We start from the raw sequence: 25,836 nt of genomic DNA on the forward strand, positions 1-25,836 counted from the left end.
CTAAAGAAAAATACTTAAAAGAGATAAAATCTCCAGCTTATTAAAAAAATTGGGTTAGTACTTTGAAAAGAAATAAATATATATATATTCAAGCTAGGAAAGAAATGCACAGCCAGAGGCTGGAAGGTGATGTGGATCCACTAGAAATCCCATACATATTTTGCCAAAGTGCAGCTTTCTCATCGGAACAAGGCAACAAGGGACACTGCAGATTTTTTCCAATGCACTCTCCCTCACAATCAAGAGTATTTAGCATATGAGACCTTAGTAATAGTTTAATTTTAAATAGCCTTTTGTTTGGTAGAACTGGCATCTTGATTGAGAGCAGTATTTCTGATGTTATTTTAATTTTTTTAGTTAGGCAGGTTTAAAGAGTGTCTCATTTAAAGACCTCTAATTCTATTTATCATTCAGTATAAAGTTACTATTTCAGACAAAAAAAAAAGGTCATAAATTCCACCATACTTAAGAACTAAAGAAAAGAAGACCGTGGGCTGGAAAACAGTAATAGTACTTCAATAAAGTTAACTAGCTGATGTGACATAATAAATCACATTTTACAGTGCAATTTTAGCAAGAGATAGCAATCTAATATCCTTAAAAGCCCTGTGAAACTCAAATGCAATGGTAGGTATTCCAAAACTACAATGTATAAATTTGAAGCCTTTAGTTATTTACCAATCCTCAAAATCTAAACATCACTGGTGTTCAATATATCAGGGTTTTAGATTATCTACAGTTCTAACTGATGATCCAAAATGGAGGATTAAGAAGCAGGATACAATGTGCACTAACAACTCTAAGTATCAAACAGAATACTAGCAGCTAATAGCTGTATGTGCTTTTAAATCTTTCCCTGCCCTGCAAACGATTAAACCCTCCTGGAATTCACAAAGACACATATAGAGAAAACCACTAAAAAAGTGGATTAAAGGCATTTGGTACTCACTTGTCTATCTCAATACCAAGCGGATTAGCTGGACGTAAGGACAAGGGGGGAATCCCTTTGTTCCTGTCAGTGCGCATGTCATAATAGTTCATTTCATCCACCCAGACAGCAGACTGATCCAAGATACCTAGGGAAAACAAAGCACAGATCCTTAAAATAACAAGGGCACTCCAGCACCATCAACTTCTAACATACTGAATTAATTTGAAAAATCCTGATAAATATAAAATGCATGCCTAGGTAATCTATTGAAAGATACATGGCAAAACAACCTGGATGCAATTATGCTAAATTATTTTATTAGAGCTGCTGAAAAGGTATTCATGGCTGGGCATCAAACATTACCCTCTTGCAGAGCGCACAGTTTCACGTACATTAGGAGCATTTTCCTGACCACAAAGTATTAGTATTTTCATTCCTGCAAGTATTTTGGTACTTATCCAAAACTTGTTATCTGCTACTTTCAAAAGAGCAATTAATTCAACGTCTTCTCATTTGCATACTTTAGGGAAGAATCCTTTTCTGCCCCATTTGCTATCTGAAAAGTAACTGAACTTTGGCCACATACCAAGATAAATGACTTCAAGGACACAGTACCGACTTTACTTCCAATGCCTTAGGACAGACAATGCATAAAGGTGAGGCATGTCGTGTTCTGGAATGTCAGCTGAAAATGGAGCCAGCCATACCCTTGGCCTTGTGCTCCTTTAACACATCCTTCAGATACTCAACATCAGAAATTACTCCATCCCCATACTTCTCTATATTTTCAAATGTGATTCTCCTCTGTGTAGCATTTGCACTTGCACATTTCACTTTTCTGTTATTAAGATATTAGTGCAGCTTGGGAGAAGTTATGTGTTATTTAACTGTCACTGAAGGGCTGAGAATAAAAGCCTAAAACAGTTCTTGTGGGAACTCCCGTGTTAAGAAAGACAACTATCCAGCTTCACCAATGAGGGGTTCTGAGAGAAACATTTTCAATCCATGGGGTATTTAGACTGGATTCTAGGTTAAGCAGAGGTCCTAGACTGCTTGGCAAAATAATTTTAATGGTTAAGCATCTCATGAGAAATACTTAAGACTATTTGTCTTGCAGGATGGTTTGAATTACAAATAAGAAATGGCACTGAGGACTCAACTTTCTTTAAATGATTAACTGTCAGCTCAGGATTTAGGTGTAAAGTTCATGAGCTGGTCCAGATTTTGTATTTATCTAGTACATTTAAGATTACTGGATCTGTTATAAAGTTTTTAAAAATTTCAGAAATTTAGAGCTATTCTCTAAAGAAAGATAAAGAACTACTTTCCATTCATCACCAGGGGTTTTATCAAGATATTGAGAAAGGAATAATTTTACAAATACCCTGATTTTCTCTCTCTCGGCACATTTTATTGATAGGCAGAGTATATCTAACCGACTGAAAATTGTCCTAAGATGGATCCATTTCAAACATATATTTTATGCAAAGAGGCATTCAGTCATATACTTGCTCAGCAAATGAAATAGATGTGAATTTGAACAAAAAAATTGTACCTATTTTTTCAGGTTTAAGCAGTTTAAAGGAAACAGTTGAAGTTCCTTTGCCACCAGACTTTGTAGTAACAATAATGTCTCCCTTGTCATTTTTAGCCTGTCCAACTCGACACACAATTTTACTGGCAGACATCCATTCTGCAGTGAGGAGACAGTTGTGCCCACAGATCGTTAAACCTGGGAAAAAGAAAAAAAAAATATATACTACAGTGAATAGAAGTATCTTTTGAAATTCTGCAATACAAATTCATTTATGACGTGTGTTTTACATAAATATATAACCCTTCACCAGACCCCTACAGTCAATTACAGCCAAGGAATCACAAATATATTTTCCAGATATTTCCTAGGTGACTTCAGGTATTTTGTCCTAGTGACAATTCATGAGACACAAACAGTGCTGTTTGAAACTTAGTTAATCTCTTCCACCATTTCTGGGCTACTGCGACTTTTCCTTCATGTAGTACAATAGATTTTCTGTCTGCAAGACACTGGAGAACTGCTGTTCAGTATTGTATTTCTGTGGAACTTCCTTTAACAGTTGCATGCAGCAAATCTTTCACAGGTTCAGTCTATATGACTTAGCACAGAAGAAAAAAAGACACTGTAAAATATTTACCATGAAAAATGTCTCTTCAATCTTACTTGTTTAACAGTGTTTTTGTGGACACAGAGGGCTGATAACCACTTTCTACAGGAAGGTTTGGCTTCAGTTTTGGCTGAAGTAGTATTAATCGACAAATATTCCATCCCAATCTCTTGTGTAAAAAATCCGCAATGAAAGACTGATTCTGATGAATAAACTGCCCTTGTTATATGAAAAAATAATCATGTAATGTTCATCTATTCCCTCTTCTACGCTTTTTCACAAGAAAAATGACAAAATATGAAATATAAGAAGGTCTTTTCTCATGAAAGATACTGAGAAGCTTTAGTGTTCAAGAACACCTCTTATGACTTAATGAGTCAAGGCGCACCTTAAAATAAGGTCCGAGGTTTCCTGAGACTTCACATCAAATTGGTCTGATCAATCAAACCAATCACCAACAGACTGGTTCTGGTTAGATCAGGACTCTGGATGCTGGAATAGATGGACTGTTTTCTCAGATCTAGAAGAACAATTTCCATATTTGTAGCTGGAGTTCTCCTGTCCTGGAAAACTGGCAAGATCCGAACTGCTCAAGTATCAGTTTGGAGAACAGCTTCATTAGGTTCTTCACCCTTAGCTGGAAACATTTTGCCTTATGTCCAAAAAAACAAGGCTGTACTAGTGTGTTGGCCGTACTGGAGCATAAATTAGTCAGACAGAGTAGTTCCTCCCCTGTTGGCTTGACTTTTGTTTTTAATTTCTAGAAAGCTTTGACCAATTTAGAAAATACTTAGAGACAGAAAAGGGTCAGCATATGTGGCTTAGTACCAAAGCTTCACACTTATTTTCTCTCACAATTTAAGTCTCTGACATGACACAGCAGACAGATTTGGCAGTTTTCATGGCTGTCAAGACATAAAAATGCATTACTCCCTGCCAAAAATTATCTTGAAAATGAAATCCAAAAAATAAAAAAATGGAAAGCCACTGAATCTTATTACAACTGAAATTAATTTTACTTGAGAAAGGACAGTAGATTTGTTTCTTAAATAGTCTTCCTGAATAAAAGGGGGGGGAGTGGGATGAAACAGGATATACCCAAATAAAGACTTCAAAAGAATTATTTTTGGTTATTCATTCATAAAATTTTGACCAGGTCAGGTTTTAGTTTCACAGGGAAAAGAAAAAAAAACCCATACATTATGATGCATATTACATATATGCAATTATACAGCTTTATGTCATATTGTTATATTATTACATCTCTTACAGTTTTATGCTGGCACCTTCTCTAAAGGAGAAAAGATTGTGATAGGAACTAACAGAAATACTTTGCCCAAACGATTAATAAACATGTTTTCACTCTGTATTTTCTGAACTCATGGTTAAATTAAGCAACATTTTAAAAATTCAGTACTAAGCTATAGTAATTTAGTAGACTAAAAAATTCTAAACAACTGTTGAAGATCCTTGTATTCATTATTGTCTATTCATCAGAGGTTCCAAAAGCTCTCAAAAGAACAAGATCACAAAGTCCAATACTTTTGAAATGGCAGGAAACAGCCTTTGCCTGTATCTTAAAAATGCAAAAGGAAGTTAGGTCTCTATCAACATTTTATATATCACATGAAACATAGTAATGGCACAACCCAATTCCTAAAACAAAAAAAAAGACAGGTGGGGGGAGAAGTTATGATAGCACATTTCTTTCTCCAGAAATAGGAACTTCCGTTTAAATAAAACTTAATTTGAATCTGTTGCATGATACAAAGATCGTTGACAACATAATTCTCAGCTTCTAGTTTTTAAGTGCCTTTCTATAAATAGGTATAAGTAATACTCTCTCTTATGGAGACTTTCTGATTTTGGTTAAGCTTATACATGGACAATTTTACAATGTCTAAAAAATACAGCTACAAATGTCTTAAATACAAGCTAAACCTTGAAAACACAGATGTTACAGATATCTAAATTTGACATTTTGTATCATGAGCTATAGAGTTACAAATAAAAAGTTTATTTGGTTCCAAAGATACAAAGAGATTACTAGAAGACTCTCTCTTAAATGAAACCAAAAGAATATTCTTCTATTATGTGATACTGTGCTTATATATGGAAAAAAAAGTTTCTTGCTTTTCATTTTACACTAATGCATCTCAAACTTTATAAACTTTATAAAGGCCTCACTCAAACTTGCTTAACTCTCATGCCTACAAAGCCCCACTTTTCCAAGTATTTCCATTCAAATAACAGGGGATATTTACATCCAAATTTAACCATTAAAAGAAATCTTTACATATATGGGGCCTAAGTCACTTACTGGAGAAAGCTGACAACTAAGCTAAGGAAAAAAATAAGGTAACGCAATATTTATTTTTACCTCAAAACATAAAATGATTAGTAGCTGTGTGTTACAAATGTTACTCTGAAAGAAATACAAGAAGAAATATTAGCAGTTGGTCGGCTGTAATTGAGGGGTACAGTTCAGGACATGTCTTCCTTCCAAGAACATCTGATCATTTCAAAGAGAATCATACCAATGAACTAATGAGGCAACTGAAGTACATCAGCTAGACAAATACACAGAAATATACTCACCCCTAACATCATCAGTTATCTGAGGATTTCTCAATATGGAGTCTATGGTGTACCGCAACCTCACCTAGCAGCTCAGGAAAATACTACTTCCCCTTTTGAGGGACAGCAAACTGAAGTGGAGTGGAAAACTGCAGTAGCTTATGCTTGGCCATAAAGCTCATTGTGGTGGCCATGAATGGAATTTGTGAACCTTGGTTTACAGCCACGAAGCGAAATATTTTTTCTAGCAAAGCCAAACAAAATTCCAAAGGCCTTCAGAGGAGTCGTGATTCCACAACAAATTAGACAAATTGTCTCTAACATGACTACTGAAGTACACATATGCATAATTTACAAAAGAAATAAGGGAAATTCCAGTAGTTATAGTTAACTTGCATTTCCAGTAGATTTTACAGAGCCCTTCTCGAAAGGCTTAAGAAAATGAAGCAGCTATAGGATACGAACCTCTAATGGATAAATAGCTCAGCAACACAGAAACAGGTTTACAGTAAATGATGTGTTTTGATAGAGGAAAGTTTCCACATGGTATATGCCAGGATCACTTATGTTCAGTACATTTATAAATTACAAGATAAAGAGGTTATAAAGTTTGCTGATGATATTCATTTATCTGAAGCGTGAAGACCATAAACCCCAGAAAAACGCGAGCCAGAACTTATTAGACTGAATGATGCGTTATAAAGTAGATATTATAACACAACAGCTGAAATTCACTGAACAAAGACAGAGGCATGCAGGCAAAACCTTAAATTCACAGACGGCAGTCTCATACTGACTACCAATCCTCATGCATTTAATCATGAGACTGTAGTAAGCAAAACAACAAAACCCTAAGTTTGATTCTCAGTAGGAGTTACACAGAAAACAGAACTCTACAGCCGAAATACAAAACAAAAGTGAAAGTACAGTGTTATGCCACAGGGCATTCACACCCTGAACACTGCACACAACCAAGATGTGTCACCCACGACTGGTAGTGAAACTAAAAAGCGATTCGCTGAGGAACAAGAAGAAAGGCCAAGGATACATGCATAGAATTTAAATAAGCTAAGACATTTCAGCCTGAAAGGGAAGCAACGGAGCAGTGATGAACAAGGTCTGTGACCAGGAAAATCAGTGAAAAGATCTTATCCCCTCCTTCAGCACAAGAGCTACGATGATTCTAATGAAACTACCATGTTAAAAATCAAAACAGCAATGAAAAGGGTTCTTCACATATTGTGTAGCTAAATCACTATACCTTCTCTGTCGTAACTGCTACAGATACACAAACTGACTTTTAATTCAAGGCACAGCAGTGTCTTGCTGAACACTGAAAACACTTCTGACATGAAAATTTCAATGTGGAAATTCTCAGTTCCTGAGAAAGTAACAAAGAACTTCTCATTACATGTACCCTCTTGTACTACACTGCAAAAAGCATTCACTCTTTGTTTTCATGTTCAGCACAGGATGCTGAGCAAGATTAAGGGTTCATCCAAAAAGTCAGTCTGATTAGTTACACACCGAGCAGCATCCCTGAATTTATGGATTCAAGTGCATATTTCTGTAAAGGACATTCCTCGTAACATCCAACATAAATTCCATCATGCAAAAAAATTATCTCTATTCATATCCAAAATGTTACCTTCTGCAGTACCAAAAAAGTATTTTTTCAACTTACCTATGAGGTCTGTAGGTCCAGTCCCTAAGTTTTCTCCTCTGATTGTTACTTTTGTCCATGAGATGCCTTCATTGGGAGAGATACCGGTTACAAGTGGGGGCTGCCGTGCTCGAGACATGACGACTGTTCAGTTACTGCAATCTGAGCTGCTTTTATCTGTTCACCAAGAAATAATAAATTAGACCCTAAAATTATATAAAAAATTATTAAAACCAGTTAAACATGTTCTTATGAAATGGTAGGGAAACATAAATGTAAATATGGAACACCACCCAAAGTCTTTTTTGACACAGTCATAAAACAATAAAGAAAAATTATATCTTCTTTGCACTTTTTAAGAAATTAAATATAGCTTTCTGAAAGAAAGAAAAAGTACATTCAGAAAAATATTAAACCTTCTGAATGCTTAATGAAGATGTATACACAGACTTTAAATTACTTATGTCAGAATTCGAATGAGTCTATTCCAACTGCTACTTGAAAGGTATTATTGTATTCCTTAGAAAGTTCAGAACTGTTAATCTAAGGTAAGTGATAGACTATGATGACATATTTGGATAACTTCTCCATCAAAATAAGACTTACTGACATAAACAGTCCCATGTGAGAAAGCCCTCAGCACTTATTTGTATAAAGCATCAATACTAACATGCACTGAGAAAATTACAACATGACTTGCAAACACTACACTAGCAGAGGCCATCTACAAAACAAACGGTACCCCAACATCTCAATAAAAATGTACATAAATTTATTGAAGAGGCATTTCCAGAAGAGTATTCCTTTGTGCCTGAAATTGAGTCAACTCAGACCAGTTTAATTAGCTCGTCATTAATAAGCTCTGTAGCTCAAACACAAGTATGGTACCCATGTAACATGGTCTACATTTAGTTTACTATGCAACTGATCACAAATTCCTATTTTTTATTAGCAATTTCTTTTGTGTAGCTCTGCAGCTATAAACAGCTGTATGAAGCTGAGTGTATATATACATATATACATATATATATATATATATATATGATGAGCATAACCTGAATTACAACACTTACTAAATACCATGACCATTCCAAAACCTCAGTTACATATATACAACACTTTATTGTAAACAATTTTGGAAGTTCACGTTGGTAAAAAATATGTGGAATACAAGCCAAGGTTCATAAGGCTCCTCTTAGCTATTGTTTTTTGAATCAAAATGTATTTTCTACTTTTATTTCCAAATGGTCAAGTCCATGAAACCCAGAAACTCTCTAAATCATCTCTAACAATAAATGGCAGCAAAATTGCAGTTTCCAAGTACCTGCAGTTAAGAAATACTAGAATTAAGACATACTTGTTTCAGCTGCTTCTGCAAATACAGAATACCTTAATTGTACCAACATACTCTACGCTTCTACACAGCCTCCCCACATTTTTCAGTGGTAGTATCTAGACCTGACATGAGAATCAAAGAAGCTCCCACCACTTGGTTTCTGTCTTACATTCCAAAGTTGGAACACACACTGAAAATGAAGATGGAAACAGACAAGGCAGAAACTGGGAGGAAAATGTCATGCTAAAAGTAAACAAATACTGCCCTCAGAACAGGATCTCCTGTCTGTCCACACCATAGGTGCATAGAAGGTCACCATTTAAAAACGTTTAAATTCTGATCCAACTTCAGAGCCCACAGCCACCCCTGAAGTCAGTGTGAAATGTATCCTGAATACAAGGAATACTGTACAATGCTCTGAAATATTGAGGTCCTAAACGACCACCTCAATTCCATAAATATGTCTGATTTTAAACATCTGTTTCTTTGTTTTACATATTTAAAATAGGAATGCTATCACTTATCTCAAAATCTATTCTTGAAAACAAATTCATTAACATAGAAAAGGCATTCAGATAGCCTGAACACAACAAAAGTATTAATATCTTCAGAGAGCATTTCAGACTGAACAGTGCACAATTAATAAGAGATGTAATTTCATGTTGAACAAGTAAGAACACAGTAAGTTGCAGTATGTGAGCCATGTCCAGTGCAATAAGGCTGGCAAGGGCCCATGATAACACACACAATGTGTATCTAGTTTGGCTTTGTATCTTTACCTGGCAAACCTTGTAATATTTCTTGACATTAAAAACTACATAATGCGTTTAATAAAACATTGGTTTCTGGATTTTTGCAAACAACCGATGAAAAAATTAGGTTATATAGTATTATATGGGTGCTCTTAACAGTCTTATATGTGAAATACTGGAACATTTTACATGAACCCAACACGAGAGCTGGAGAAGCAAGTAGTCAACAGACGCAGGCTATAAGGGTAGAACAGAACAGAAGAAAAGAACTGTATCACCAGATTAAAAAGAAATCAGCTGACAGTCATCTTCAGCTACAGAAGAGAAGGCTGTGCTCTGTGCTGGTGCCCTACTCGTATTTATTTCACTGAACTGGCTTCTCCTCCTCCTCCCTCACACAGAAACAGCCCCTGCTTCACTTCAAAACCGAGGCCAGGTCCTCATCTTGCAGACAAACTGCTTCTGCCCCATCCTGTCGATTGTCCCTCTTTTTACCCCTCAAACAGGGGTAAAATTCAAACAGGGAGAGAGAAGGATATTACTATTCCATCCTCCTTTCAAATCCAGACACCTTGGTAATTCCTTCTACCTTGCATTCCCAAGCCTTCTTGTCCAGATACATCATCTGCACAACTATTGATCCACTTGCTCACCAGAGGTGAAAATTACAGACCTCATCTTCTATCAACATCCCTAATAATCCTGGAGTCATAAGGCTTGCCCAGCTTTCCTCTCATCTGTGCAACCACCACACCACTGCCCAACAAAACAGTGGGCAGCACAACAGAAATATGATGCTAGAGAAGAATCAGGTCCCTAATTTTACCAGGAGGGAGGAGAACAAACTACATCTATTCCTCATTATTTTATCTATGGAGTCTTTGCAGCTTTTCTCACAGATCCTCAGCAGAGCTCAAGGATACACAACAACAGCTCTAAAGGAACAGTGGTGTTATGTCCACCCATGCACACAACCACCCTATGCAGGAAGCAACATGTGTCTAGACACCAGTTAGTAAATACAAAACATCTCTTTTATTTTGGAGAAAATTTTTGAAAGTATTTATGCGAAATAATCAGTAACACTGAGGTAAAAAAGCCATCTTCAGGAATATCAGGGAATATGGAGAAGAAAAAATACCTTGAGAAACACAAGTTAAATAGAAGCTACTGTGTTATTATTTGTGTGGTATTGTTTGGTTGATCCCCTCTCAAATGTTATAGCTCTCCTGCATAGCAGCTATTGTTCCTTTCAAAATACCCAGGCACACAGGTAATTGGGTTGTTTCAATAGCAAAACTCAAAAGTAATTTTACAACATCTTTTTCTGGATTTCAGAAATCAGCACTAGATCCCCCTTCATGATGAGCTAAATAAATGTAATAAAACTGCTGAGCCTCCAGAGAGCTAGTATTTCTTCTAAAGTATTTCCATACTTACTGCAGAATTGCTTTAAAATACCTCACTGGAATGAGAATACCACAGTAAATCTCAACACATTTCAAAAGACTACAGAACTGCGATGCTCTATTATTATTATTTTTAAACAGCAATTGCTTTCATTTATTTCAAAGAGTGGAATTCTTTGTAATATGTCATTTTTATAAATATCAAGCAAATGCTTGGGAGCCTTCAATTCATTTACAATATTTCCTCTCCTTCTTAGGACTGATGTCAACAGCTAACATGACTGAGGTGCTTACTCGGAAGCCTAGCCCCTGTAATGCTGTGGCAAGTTCTTAAATTTCTTTTAAAAATATTTAAGGCAAATCTGACCAAAAATTACTTTTTCATTTCATAAAACACGACAACCACCTAATTCTGAGCTTTTGTTGCAATTCCGTATGTTTCCCTAAAGATAAAAATCTGTTCTTTACAAAATATGTATTACACATAAAATAGTATTTTCTTAAAAACAACTCTCTTCCTGAAAGACTGATTCTCATGCAGACAAGAAGAGACTGCAGAAAGACAGTTTTCTATACAAGATCTTTCAGGAGCCAGGCTCACTGAAGAGGTTTCAACAAGACTGTTTTTTACCATGGACAATCCTCTACATTAGCACAGCTCTCGCTCCCCCTTTATTTCTCTCCATTCTTTTTTTTTTTTAATTTTTTAAACTTTATTTCCTCACAGTATCTCCCCAACAATTTAACGTGGATATCTGATTGACTGCTCCTATGATCTTGCCCATACTATTCTATTTTCTATCATAATTCTTGTAATAAAAGCACAAGGAGTTAGAAAACCTCTGTGAAGACCACCTACTACAAAGTCCTCTTGAACAATGCCTTTCATAAACATCTTTGTCTTTACACCAGTTTCTCAAATAAACTGTCTTCTCAAAGGTTTGGTTAAAAATAAAAAAAATACAGACAATTCTGAGCGTTAAAATCTTGCTTAAGAGAGGACATCTCCACCTTTATCCGAAGAAAACCCACTTTAAAATAAATAATGAAGCAATGAAATATGGCCCAGCATAAGGGAAAGCACAAGTCTATTTGTTTTTTTGGTTTTTTTTAGTTTTGTAAGCTTTCATTTTAAAGTTTGTTTGAAATGAGAATTCTTACATAGGTTTCCTCATTCAACTTTCAATGGCAAACAAAGGAGAAACCCAAAATAAAATGCCAAGAGCTACCATACCTGTTCTGTAAAGCAAAGTACTACTTTCTACATTTTACTCTGGAAGTACCACCAAAATATGAAATACATGAACAACCAATATTCAGGACTGAAAGATATTAAATTGGCTGGTAATTTCAAATCCCAAAGGGAAATGACAAACACCTTGAATGCATGGAACTTCGGAAGATGAGTAACAATATGCTGCCACCTTACAAATTTCATCGGGGCAAAAAATAGCAGTTGAAATGTTTTAGAATAGAGTTTCTGACTTAAAACAAAATAGCAAGATGTTCCAGTGACTGAAAATTCAGTTTAATTAATGTTTTCAGTAGTAATTTGTCGCAGACACTGAACTAAAAAGATTCTCATGGAGGAAAGCAGACTCGAGGTCAATACAAGTGCCATGGTCATCTAGCAAAGTGAATCACAGCTGTCAACAAGGGAGGGATGAAAAACCCAATTTGTCATCATTGAGAAAGTCTAAGTTACAAGCAAGCATTTAAACCTTCAGGTATCAGATATTTATTTGTTCTTAATCATATATATGTGACAGAATACAATTTAATAAATGTTGAGGCAGGAGCAGCAAAGCATCATCCATGCGCAAATCACAGTATGCCTCAGATGTTGTTTACTTAAAAAAAAACAACCCACGAGAAAACCTACCTGAAAACAATAGATGTGTTACACTAACACCACAGCATTAAATGATTCCCAAATTAAAAGATTTTTAACGTGCCTTTTTAAACAAGCAATAAATACTCAGATTCCAGAATGTAGGTGATGGCCTTTTAACCTTAAACTACACAAACTTGTGCTTCTAGTACATAAATCTAATAATTTGTTTCCATTAGAAAACCCAGAGAATCCCCTGAGTACAACACACTGTGACAAACTCAGTGAAGGGACACAGCAAATGACCCCAAGAAGAACGACAAAGCAAAATGTTTTCTAGATGTTTGTACTTAAAACCATTACAAAATGATGGAAAACACTATTAGAACCTTTTCTGTGCTTTATCTTTACAACAATATAAATTCAGACAGACAATCTACATAAACCAAGAATTAAAAGCATCCAAAAAGCAGCACTGTGAAAATAACTGACATTTATTAACCCCTCTGGAGATCTTCAGTGTCCTAGAATTGCCACAGCCTTCAACACTGCATTAATAATATAAAGCCCATTCCTGCAAGCCTGCCAGAAAAGACTGGGAAGTGAATAAGCTAAACAATGCTGAAATTCCAAGTGATATTAAGAATCTATGCATGTTTATTTAAATAATAAAAGAAGACTTGTCAATTTAAACAAGAAGCGCTCACGAATCTTACATTTAGGGGGAAAGAAACTCTTCATAACACCACTAAGCTACTTATAATGAAAAGATGAACAAACATAAAAAAGTGGGTAATTTCACTGTCACACAGAAAAAACAAAGCCTCATTTGTCTTGCCCTGTCATATCCGGCGTGTTGATTCAAGCCAATATTAACACTGACAAACATGTTAACCTACAGTGTTACATGCCAAAAATCAGTTCCAATTTGGGAAAACGTGCAAGTTTTGTGACACAGAGGGCAAACGACAAACAAGAAAAGACTTGGAGTATTAAATGACATAATATAATGCCGTGTGCTCTTTGAAAAGGCTCCTGAATATTCTAATCAGCCACGAAGGTCACTATACACATTTTAGTTTTAGGGTGGAAAAGGAAGGAGTGCAGCAGCTTTGCTTTCACAACAGCCATCTTCGCAGGTTCCCTTCACTATCTCAGAGGTCCCGCTTTCCTTAACCCAGCAAGGTATATCCTCACGACGATGCATCTTGACGGAGTGACAGCAAAATAATCACAGCACTCAGCGATGCCATTAACATTTCTGAGCCACAGGGATTAAAAGGCTCGGAGCCGGGCAGATGCTGGGAGAGCCCCGGGCAGAGGAGTTCAGCGCCCGCCGCAGCCCCGGGCTGCAGCTGCGAGGGATTGACACCGCTGACGGTGGAACCCGGCTCGGGAGAAACTCCGGGCACAGTTCCGGCATCCGAAATAAATTAAAGTAAACAGTGTTGCTCTCTCTCATCCACCCTGTTAGCAGCCTCTCGGTTGAGCTGGAGACCACACACCCAGACCACACAGCACCAGCTGAACTCACTCGCACGCAACATCTAGGAGCTGTCACTCTGCTGAGGTATGAGGAGGAAAGAGGGGGGCCGAGTGCGAGAGTGTGTGTGTGTGTTTAGAAAAGCTGCTTGCTCTCTCCTCCTATCGTTACAGCTGGTTATGTTTTGTGTGGTTGGGAAGGAGGGAAAGAAGGAAGGGATAAGAAAATAGACCTATAAAGCTCACTAAGAAAACATACTGGCCTTGCCCTTTTGTAGTAATGATCTGCACTCCTCCTGTACCAGTTTAGGAGCTGATGAAGGGCTAACAAAGCATCCATTTAACATCAATTAACCTTCTATCTATCACATGTCAAAAAAAAAAAATCTAGACTAGTATAGATCCATTCCTTGTACATTTCAAATGACAGCATCCTGTCAGTTACAATGTGAAAAGTACCTACATGTACCTATTTTTACATCAGGAGTTCTGAGATGTCATTTATTTGGAGAGGGAGAGATACTCCCCACAAAGAACAATCAACCAAACAGATGACATTATGATATCAAACCGCTGAATTTTCTCCAAAAACATTCCATTGTGAAATGAAGTTCTGTTCATTAGCATCGTATACCATAAACAAAATGAAGGAAGTTAATGAGCCAGCTATATAACACGGAGTTTGTAACTCATCAGCAGCAAGAAGTAGAAATAGCAAAATACTAAAAATAGATTAAAACTAACAATAGCCTATAATACAGATGAACAGAGACTTTTAAAATTAGGGGGGAGTTGTTTGTTTCTTTTAGCTCAGAAATCATTTCATCTGCCAATTATTTCACCTGTTCAAACAGAGAAAGCGGACTAAAATGTTTGAAGACTCATAAAATCTATTTCAGTGAGTCTACTTAAAAAAAGATTTCCTTCCCTCCATACTGCTACCATGAGCACACATACCTCCCGCATCAAGCTCACCAGCACACAAATTTAATTTAATACATACACATCTGGACAGCCCAGAACCACAGTCACATTTTCACCTCAGTTCAAAATCTTTTTACCTAGGTGATAATGACAATCTCCAAGTGCCACTACTAAACAAAATCATCAAAACCACAATAATCTGAATGTCAGTAACAGCCTTATAAACTTGGATGAACATATTTGTGTTTGTGAAAACCTTGAGAAAAGATTTCCAAAAAATATTTCACCTTACCAAATACATTTTAAAAAAGGTAAGCTTAAAAGTTCTCTAACTTCACACTGAAAAGAATTTATTCCCCTCAATTTATTAATTAGGTCAACATGCTGGTTTATACCAGTTCTTCAATGTACACTTTTGCTGATATATTCAATGTTAACAGCACTATTCATAACCAAGACTCAAATCAACCAAATTAAGCTCTCTGAATGTCAATTTCAGTCATACTGGCTTGCATAGAAAAGGGCAATAGCATAGAAGAAAACATAATTAAAGGAAGTTTGAACACAGATGTTTCTCCCCCAAATTTCCGCTACTTCCCTTATGAATTACATTGCAACTCCCCAGAAATTAATTCATCTACTTGTTAAAAGCTTCTGTATTTACTGTGTGACACATCACTATAATCTAGCAACATAGTAAAGAAAAGTCCTAAACATCTATACATAAACATATATATAAAGTCAACTCAGCTTTATACAAAACCGTATTGCAGATGGTCATAAATCTCCCATTAATCTCTAAATTCTCACAAAGCACATCTTCCTACATCTGCTTCTACCTCCAACATTCTGCAATGTTTGCTTCATCCAGAAGTCATTATCCTACTCTCCTCCAGCTAAGCCATTCATCCCTCTTTTGTTCTAAAGTTATGATTAATTTTTTGTACATCATTCAATTAATAGGAAAACAGTAAAAAATCTTAATACCTCATTATCCCTCGATCTTCTGTTATCCACAGTCATAAATTCAAAAACAATACTTCAAGTATCAAAATCTTAAAAATATGTTTATGCAAATGCATTCAGAAAGATCCAGAAGTTCAGAAAAATAAACTAAATGAATCCCAAAGGGATGATTTTTTTTTTCTAGAGAAAAGAAACAAGACACCAAAGATTTTTTTTTCTGAGCCCTGTAACTATACACAATATTCTTTATAAAAACACTATCTAACCACTGTAATTACACAGTTCACATGGTTGAAGTTTTAACTTAGATGCTTGCAGGTAGGACTGCAACACTTAACACTTACCGTCTGACTATTTTGGCAGTTCTTTTTGTTTCAAAAATATTTAAAAGATGAGACATACACTTGTGTTACTGAGATCCTGGTATTTTTCATGTTCTCTCCCCAACACCTTTTTCTGGCCTTTGCTCAGGGAAGTACTCAATCCATACGCTCCAGCATTTTTCTTAATTCACATGGTCCAACACGCACTCAAGTACTTCCCTGACAGACTGTGTGCACAGGTATTTTTCTAACAAAAGCCTGTCTTTGCCTTAAAAGTCCTCATTTCCACTCATCCATCTAAAATCCCAACTCCTGTATGGAGCAATCATGCTTACAGAGCAATGAGATTGTCTTGTGAGAAACACAATCACCTCTGCCTTCTCTGCTAAGGAAGCACGCAAAGAACTCATCTGCTATATACATAGCCTCTTAATTTTTTTTGCTAAAAATCTAAGTTGCAGTTTTTCAGCAAGAAGCAAGGTACACCTGTTAAAACCACTGTGAAATTCAAAATGTCACAAAATTCACAGAATTCTTCAACAGAAAACTGGAAGTAATGGCTTTTTTAATTGAGGCATTTTATGAGTATCTCAAAAAAAAAAAAACCAAAACCAAAAACCCACCAGGTTTTTTTGGTGTGGGTTTTTTTGTTGTTTTTTTTTTTTTCTCAATACAAAAGTGGCTATTTAAAAAGGAACTTTTACTTAGCACAGCCTAAATCTTTAACTAATGCAAGCTTTTTGATGAACTTCCAAATATGGGGTACATCACTTTTGGGTTATCCACAGTGTCAAAGGAAAAAAAATGCAAGTCTAAATACACCTAAAAATTCTTGATTTATACTGTAATCTGATCCACAGACACTTTTACACTGCCAGAGACCCCACTGGTTTCTGCACAATATAGCCTAAGCTCTGCCTTTGAGAAGAAAACTGAAAATCTGGGAATCTGCAGCTCCGTTAAGGTCAAGGGAAAACCAGACCCATTAAGGACTTGGGTGTCTCAGAAACTTTGTTTTCCTTAAAAACAAAGCAAACAACAGTAGAAAGGAAACATGGGCTTTCACACTCACCAACGGGCTTTCATATTCACGACCAGGCGTAATCATGATTTCTAATGAAATCGTAATCGTATTTTCTAATGAAAATGCTGAACATAATATCTGCAGATTAGTAATGTCTGTAGTCAAGAAAAAGCTACACAGACCAAGTTCTTTTTGGAGAAAAAGCACTAAATAATTCCAAAATAATATATAAAGTACAATTATAAATAATTTCTCTAGAGGAATGAGGTGTATGACCTGGTGCTGTTTAAAATACTCAATACGTATCTTACCTTTCCCTATTCAAAGCCTGTAACATGGCAATCACACAATTAATAATTATTTGCAGGCATTTCTATCACTACTTAGTTTCTAGAGAAGTTGCTACAGGGGCGTTTTGGGGTTTATTTTTGCTCCAGGATATCACAAAGACGATACTTTCCCCCTGCTGCCCTTGCCTTCTCCTTATAACTTTTAACACTGGGAGAATAATCCATGTGCTTTTGAACTGAAATGCTGATTGAAATTCCCTAAAATAATTTTTAAGGGTAAAGTACAAAAATGTTTATCAGGCAGATTTCTGAACTCATGCTTTGCAAGCTATAAACACAGACCTTTTCTTTCATGTTCAGCACAAAAGATGAAACATGAATCTGATGTGAGTGCGCTGTGCATGTGCTGTCTCACCATCCCTCATCCTCCAAGCACCTTTACAAACAAGATTCCCTCCATTACCAAACACCATATTTCTCCCCTGGGAAAAGTAATTTGAAAGACAATGTTGCACAGCCCAGATTTACAGAATGTAGGTGGTCCAAGACAGAAGGTCAAAGTTAAGCTGAAGAGCTAACATCTGACTTCTGCTAAAAGATACTAATTCAGCTGTCTTCAGATTTTGAACCTTCAGCTGGCTTCAAGTATAGCAGAAGGTTCCACTCTGTCTGAAAAACTCACATAGAAAATAAATTCACTGTAACATTTACAAGTCTTCCGAGTACTATTTTCCAGTCCACAACTGGAAAATTAAATACTTCTGACTTCTGCAGAAGGTTTTCTTTGCCTGTTTGCACAAATAAACAGTGACCTACAGGCATTCAAAATACATGCAGGTAGCGTCTGTATGTGCTTCACAAGCTTTTGTCCTGGGGTACAAAACTCTAACTGTATAGTATTTCATGGTCATTTTCCATAGTTGTCAGAATCTGGGTTTTAAGAACACCTTTTATATTCAGTCCTCTGTCACCACCCTATTGAGAGAAATACTTTTTTCTTTTCATTCTTGATGGTTTTCTTTTTTTTTTAAGTGAAGTCGAAAAGCCGAAAAGCGCAGAATAAACAGAATAAAAAGAATTCAAAACTGATGTTTAATTTCAAGTACAGTGATTACAACTTACTGAATTTACAGCTAAACATACCACTACATTGAAAGAAATTGATTTAGTATGGTTTAACATAACATATCTGAAAGTTTTGATTAATAAAAGAGGTCAGTGGCCTCTGCCTTTCTAGTCAACCTACTTATTTTGCTTTAGTCCAGCTTCTCTGGGAAGAGCAACACAATAAGGAACGGACTGTATCTGTGGATACAGTTTCTTTCTAACACGACCTCAGGAAAAAAAATTGGTGAATTACGGATTTTAATGTCTTTACTGTCCAGTTTTGCCTCAAATGCTCTCAACAGCTAGCATAAAACCCTTGCTCACTCTCACAAGAAATCCTACAAGTTTAGATTTTTTTACTGTTCATGACTTAGAACTTCACTCTTTTTTTTGTAAAAGCATTTGGAATTTCATTAACTTAGACTGCTACTTAGCTCTAAAACACGAAGAAGCAATTAGAGCATTAAAAAAACACCCCAACCATCAAGTCTGTAAAAGCATTTTCATTTATTGAATGAAGACGAGAAAAATACAAGACAACTTTGTATTTTTTTAAAAAGCCAGCATAAGTTTGATGGACAACAATCTTTTAATTAAAATTGCTTTGCCTCTGACACATCCTAAAATATGATTTCCATAAAAAAACTGCCTTTATCATTACAACTTAAAATAATTTTCACCGAGATAAGTCCAACCAGAATAATGAACATAACCACATCTGCTTTAAGTGATGTTGCAAACAACAGAAATCCCATCTAAGGAAAAACACTGTTGTCCAAGGACGGGACATAAATCACAAGAACTGTAAACTACGCTATCGATAGGAAAGAAATCGACAACAACACATGCCTCTTGCTGCTTCTTGCTGGGTCATTGCAAGCTGTGATAAGATACAATAAAAATATGGAAGCAAGAATTATAGAGCATTCCTTCTTCAGGTGAGCAAAACGTAAAGGAAGAAAACAGACTTGTTTTTCTAAGCTACAAGTTTATTTACAGTCCTTTAACTGTTCTGACAACTTTATCATAAGCAAAACCAAATCATCAAAAGCAAAACCAAAAGAAAAGTTTCTAGTAATGAAATGCAGAGAAATCCCTAAAGGAGAAAGGAGACTGTTTACTTGTTATAAGAACAATCAAAAAACCTGGAAAACTGAAGTAAGATTGCGATTTTAAATAACGAATCTTTGGAATTTAGATTTAATCTGATGCTCTGTCAGGGCTAGGGTGGCTTAATATCTTACTGGCTTTTAACTCAGAGCTTCTGAGTCTGTGGCTAGAAGCTGTTAACCTGCAATAAGTGAGGAAATTGCAGAAGGAAGACTATTTTAAAAAAAACTGTAAAACTGGACAGAATGGGAAACTCTCCTTTGGAAACAAGATTATCCCAAATTTCAGACATCTACATCTTGCTAAGAGATAATTTGTAGGTTCCTAATTAGAATATTAAAGAGGCAAGAAAAAAAAATATTTGGTCACCCAGCTCATGGGCACTTCTGGAATGCAAGGCAGTCCAAACGAGGCAGAAATGTAGAACTGCATAGGAAGTTAAAAAGAGAAAAAAAAGTCAGAGTCTCAGAGAACTGTAATATCTCCAGACAGATACGAACGACAGCAACCATGTCTCAACCAGCGTGTTATTCCAATTCCTTCCACATTCCTTACCCTGTTACTTTATTGCACTTGCCTAGGTACCCAGTCATTTTGGGGAGATGTATCTGAAAACTGATGGCATATCTAAATGCGAAGTTAAAAAGAAAAAAAAAACTAAAACCAAAACAAAGCCTAAAAAAATATCAGTCCTGCAAGTAACCAGCTTTGACTCACCTCTCTACCCTGCTTATTTCCCCTATCCCCCACCCAGCACACCCACACTTCATTGAGCAGAACGACTCCATCATTTCACACGGACTGGACGATGTCCGAAGCCTTTCCCAACCTAACTGACTCGGGGATTTGGCACAGCTCTGGCGCAGCCGGGCGGGCGCCGGCGCTGCCCCAGGCCGCTGTCACACATGCGAGGCAGAGGCAAAGGCCCCGGAGCACTGCCGCTGCCGGGCCCCGGCTGGCAGGACGCGCCACAGCCTGGGAAGGGCTCCCGGGCCCGGGAGCGTCAGCCGGCAGGACGCCGGGCGGAGCCGCAGGTGGCAGGAACCCCCCGCCCTGCCGGCAGTGCCCCGGCTCCGGGCAGGGGGCGGGGAGCAGGAAGAGCTGCCGCAGCCGGGAAGCCACCGGGGGGAGACGGCCGGAGGCCAGCGACGCCCCCCGCGCCCCGAAAGCCATCGCCGACGGCTCCGTCCCCACGGGGCCGGGGCGGGGACGCCGCGCTCGACCCCGCCCGGGGAGCGGAAGGCGGGGGGAGGCCGACGGGAGGGGAAGGGCCTCCGCCCCGGGGAGGCGGGAGGGGGGGGAAAGGGAAGGGGCCGGAGCTGCCCCGCAGCGCCCGAGGGGGGCCGGGGCGGGGGCCGGTCACTCACCGCCCGCCGCCGCTCGCATCCGGCACCTGCGGCCGCCCCGCTCCCGGCAGCGCCCCGCGCCCGCCGCCCGCAGGCGCCGCCAGCCGCAGCCCGAGCACATCGAGGGAGCGCCGAGCTACCGAGGCGGGCGGGGAGGCCGCCCTGCCCCGAGCCACGCCCCATTGGGGCCACGCCCCCCAGAGAGGCCCCGCCCCCTCTTTCCTCGTTCCCTCTTTCCCGCACCCTCTTTCCTTGTTCCCTTTTTTCCCAACGTGAGCTTGAGGTCCTGTCGGCGTCTGGAGAAAAGGGGAGTTGGTCTCCCCCGTGGTTGAGGGGCAAGGGGAAAAAATACAAACGTAATTATGACAGTCTTGGCCACGGCAAGGACAACAACGGCAGGACCCGAGGGAACGGCCTGAATTTGTGCCGGGGAGGTTTAGGTTGGATATCAGAAAAAGGTTCTTCACCCGAAGGGTGGATGGGCACTGGAACAGGCTCCCCAGGGAAGTGGTCACAGCACCAGCCGGACAGAGCTCAAGAAGCTCTTGGACAATGTCCTCAGGCACACGGTGTGACTCGGGGGACGGTGCTGTGCAGGGCCAGGAGCTGGACTCGGTGGTCCTTGTTGGTCCCTTCCTACTCAGCAGACTGTGATTCTGTGAACAGCAGTAATAAGTGAAGATAAAACCACTCCTAAGCACCGTCTCTATAGGCAGAAACTCACCCAGCAGTATTGCTGGGACTCCGCAGCCTGGGGTGTGAGAGAGGCTGCCCAGGGAGGTGGTGGAGTCTCACTCTGGAGACATCCCAAACCCTGCAGCCCAAAGCAGGACATAATGGGAAAACAAATTACCTTGCATAAAACCTTGAAGTGCCATAAAAAAGCATTTTGGCCAAACCCCATAAATTTCTTAACTTTTTTTTTCATAGATTAAAGGTTAAATTACTAGACTGGAATATGTCATACCATGAATAAGCAATACTTTTTTGACTCTTTCCTCTTCTATGTAAAACATTACACGATATCTTTCTGGAGAAAGACAAAAGGAGACGGTACTTATATTTTCTGTAATTGTTTCCAAAGTTGTAACTAGTAACTGCAGTTATCTGCTGAGATCCAATGCAGAAAATGAGGTCCTCGCTTCTCCAAGAAAAGTAAAGTTAGCATCGGATTAAAAAAAATGCAACCATTTGCCACCCATTTCAAAATTACATTTTTCCTCCATGACAGCTTGTTTGAATTTTCTCATTGAACACTTGTCATCAGATGTGCCAAAGAAAACGGCTCTGTGAGAGGTTTGGTGGATTCAGAAGGCCCCACCTAGCACACTGCATACCTGGGTCTCAGCCCAGTTCCCTCTGAGAGGGGATGCCTGTGCCCCAAAAAGCCTTTGGCTTTTGTGGGAGTCCATAAAGGGAACTGTACTCAGAAGGTTTTGTAATAAACAACCATGAGTGTAGATTTAGTTCAAGTGATAAATTTCAGTGCCAAACTGCAATTCGGTTGCAGATTTGATTGAAGATTTACCTCTGTTGTAAGTGAAAAGGCCCTAAATAGATGAATCATTAAGAAGAGGGAACCTGAACTTGAAAAGAGTCAACCTCCCCAGTGTTAACCCCCGATGTGAGGACAAGCTGACAGATCTTTTCCTTGTAAAAATGTCACCTAGCCTTCAGAGACTTTAAGCTGCTGTTTCTAAAAAGCTGCTTAGCAGTGTTTTTATGCAGATTGTGGTCCTTGGGAATTTGTCAGAACAGCACAATAAGGCTAAACTCTACAAGAGCAGAAGCCTTATAAAAGGCATAAGTACTTTCTTCTTCACTGGCATCCACACAGGCAAATATTCCTGTTTCCACAAGCAGCATCCAGGAATCTTATGATCTGTAGGGCCCTGGATAATACTGTCAATGTAGAGCTTCCTGTGTGGTGCCCTTTCTTGAATCTGCTGTGGGTGGTTTCCCCAGCTGATGTTTGGTGACCATCACCTACCCCTTCAGTGACTCCAGAACAAAGCTGACAGTGACTGACTGCAGATGTGACCCTCTGGAGAAAAGAAACACCACCCCACATATCTCTTTGGAACAAAAGGAAGAAAACTAGTGTGGTGAAAATATATGTATATATCTGTCATATATATATAACCTATGATGTATGTACCACAATATATAGTATATATTTGCTGTCATATATAATGCTGCTAATATAAATATATTACTCTATGGAACTCCAGATGCTGTTAAGGAGATTAATCTATGCAGTTAAAACTGAGGAAAGAAGTGACAATTTGTAATGTAATGACCTGGTAAATAGTAAGTGTTATACCTCATAGAGGTCACAAGTGTAATTGCTCATTCCTGCCTTTCTCTAATCCATTTATGCAGATTTGACAGTGATCGTAAACATTACGTCCATCTACAAATTTGGGTAAACAGATTTGAAAGCCAGAGAGATTATTATGATCATCTTGTCTAATCTGAATATTGAAAGCTGTAGAATTTCCTCCAGACATTCCCACACAAAGGTCTTTCTGTAGCTGTTTTTTAAAAAGGCATCCTCATTTTATTTCAAAGAATAAAATTTGTTATTTACTTATTTTGGAGATATGCAATCCATTATTGCATTGCGAAGATTTCTCAGTGGTTATGCTAACACGTACTGCACTACCTTAATGTGTAAAAAAACTTGATAGAAATATAAACTTTGTTTGAAAAGGTAAATTCGTCTAGCTGCAGCATCTGTCCATTGAAAGCCTGCTTCTTTTTAACAGAAATATCTTCCTTTTGAAGATGTTTTTGAAATGCGGCAGATTTACTCCTTCGCCTTCTCTTGACAAACTGTATGGATTAACTTGGTTTCTGCACTGTATAAGTGCCTTTTCAGAACTATTTTCTGAATGCCTTCAAGCTTAAAGCTATTGCCTAAAATTTTTTGACATGTGGACATCCAAACTAGACCTCCTCCTACTCCTGTTTAAATATGTGAGGTGAATATTATAACCAGGGAAATCTGAGGAACAGAAAAATGCTAAGAAGCATAAGGTTGAAAATGACCTTAAGAAATCACCCTTTCTAGTTCTTTTCCTTGCCCCAAGACAGGATCAACTACTCTTTTGTTGCAACTTAACTGTTTTTTCAATCTTGTTCTTAAAGGCTTCCCAGTATGGTGCTTTTGCCATCTCCTCAGGCAATCTTTCCCAGTGTTTCTCTACCCTTATCACTAGAGGTCTTTTTTTTTTCTAATGTATGCTCTGAATATATCCCCTACTGAAATTTAAGTCCATTAGTGAAAGGTCTGTCTTTGTTGGCCTGGAGAACAGACTCTTTTCTTCCTCCCTGTAGTGGTATTTTCCTTATTTAAAGGCCCTGTATCTTCTTTGCCTCATTATTCCAAACAGTCCCATTAATATTCTGATATTTAATGTTTTCTGGACTGGTAATCAAGCTTGAGTTCCCCTGCACTCTTCTCCAGACATCCAGTGTCATTCTGGAAACACAATTCCCCAAGCCAAGCATGATTCAGCTGAAAAACTTGAAAAAAACCAAAACCCCCAAACCCCTGAAATTTAAGCTGTACCATGGGGTAGCAGAGCAAAATAATTGCTTTGCCTATTTTGCAGGCTGTTTTCCTGTTTCTACCCCATTTGTATGGCATTTTCCTTTTTACAACAGTGTAACAGTGGTGACTCGTGCTTAGCCCGTGATTCACCCTACTCTACATTTTTTCCAGGCAACTGTAATCCTGTTTACTTTTCCCCATCCTGTATCTGGGGAACTGATGGTGCTGTGTCTATTGCACCTATTGAACACCATCTTTTGTGTTTTTCTTTAAAAAAACCCCTTTATAACCAGTTTGACAAATTCCCCCTGAATTCTAATTCTCTTCTCTAACACTTTCATCAGCTCTCTTCTTCATGTCCTCTTCAAATATATCAAGCTTAGTCTCTACTCAGTTCTCTGGATGTTTTACAAGGAGTATCAGACACAGGACAGACTCTTGAGAAACCTCTTTCAATACATCTATCCTTTTGATAATGGTCCCATTTAGCTAACTCTTCATCAGAAATGGACCTACCTTTTCTGACATCATGGGGTTTTCAATTTGGACCATATTGTCTTTGCTTATTCACAAGAAACATTGTCTAAAGCTTTACAAAAATGAAGATATATGACTTTTTAACACTTCTCTCCTTTTTGTAACATCTATTACCTTATTTTAAAAGGAGGTCTTATTGGTTTAATAGGATTTGTTCTTGACAAATCCTATTTCTTTTGACATAGAACATTTCATTGTTCTTGACAATGATCATCATTATCTGTCTTGTAATGCGTACAGATGGTTTGCTTCATAATTGACACAAACTGAACCTATCTGCTTTATAGCTCACCAGCTCCTCCTATTTTCCAGTGGGTACATAATCTAAAGCCTGTTTGAAATTAAGAGGGCTGCTTCCATGACCAGATCATGTCTTCTGAACTGGAGATCAGTAACCTGCCAAAACCATGGCAGTAGAACCAGGAGCAGAGCCAAGAAGCCAAACACATGCTTGCCTGCTCTAGTAAATCTATAATCACTGTACAACCTTTCTTCACCTTCTTGGTTCCACTTCTCTTTATTTTCTTG

The 25,836-nt window shown here is 38.1% G+C and overlaps 1 protein-coding gene across 1 annotated transcript in view; it reads right to left on the reverse strand.

Annotated features, from left to right (window-relative positions):
- EXOC2 (exocyst complex component 2) overlaps window positions 1–21,367 on the reverse strand; it is a 127,139-nt gene extending 105,772 nt beyond the window's left edge. The window contains exons 1-4 of the mRNA XM_066325892.1: window positions 21,237–21,367; window positions 7,337–7,492; window positions 2,487–2,663; window positions 950–1,076 (exon numbers count right to left, since the gene is read on the reverse strand). Of these exons, the coding sequence (XP_066181989.1) occupies window positions 950–1,076; window positions 2,487–2,663; window positions 7,337–7,454 (422 nt within the window). The 5' untranslated portion in view covers window positions 7,455–7,492; window positions 21,237–21,367. The remainder of the gene's footprint in view (window positions 1–949; window positions 1,077–2,486; window positions 2,664–7,336; window positions 7,493–21,236) is intronic.
- Window positions 21,368–25,836: the final 4,469 nt, after the last annotated feature.

This window comes from Sylvia atricapilla, chromosome 1 (genome assembly GCF_009819655.1).
Source record: "Sylvia atricapilla isolate bSylAtr1 chromosome 1, bSylAtr1.pri, whole genome shotgun sequence".
Taxonomy (NCBI): domain Eukaryota; kingdom Metazoa; phylum Chordata; class Aves; order Passeriformes; family Sylviidae; genus Sylvia; species Sylvia atricapilla.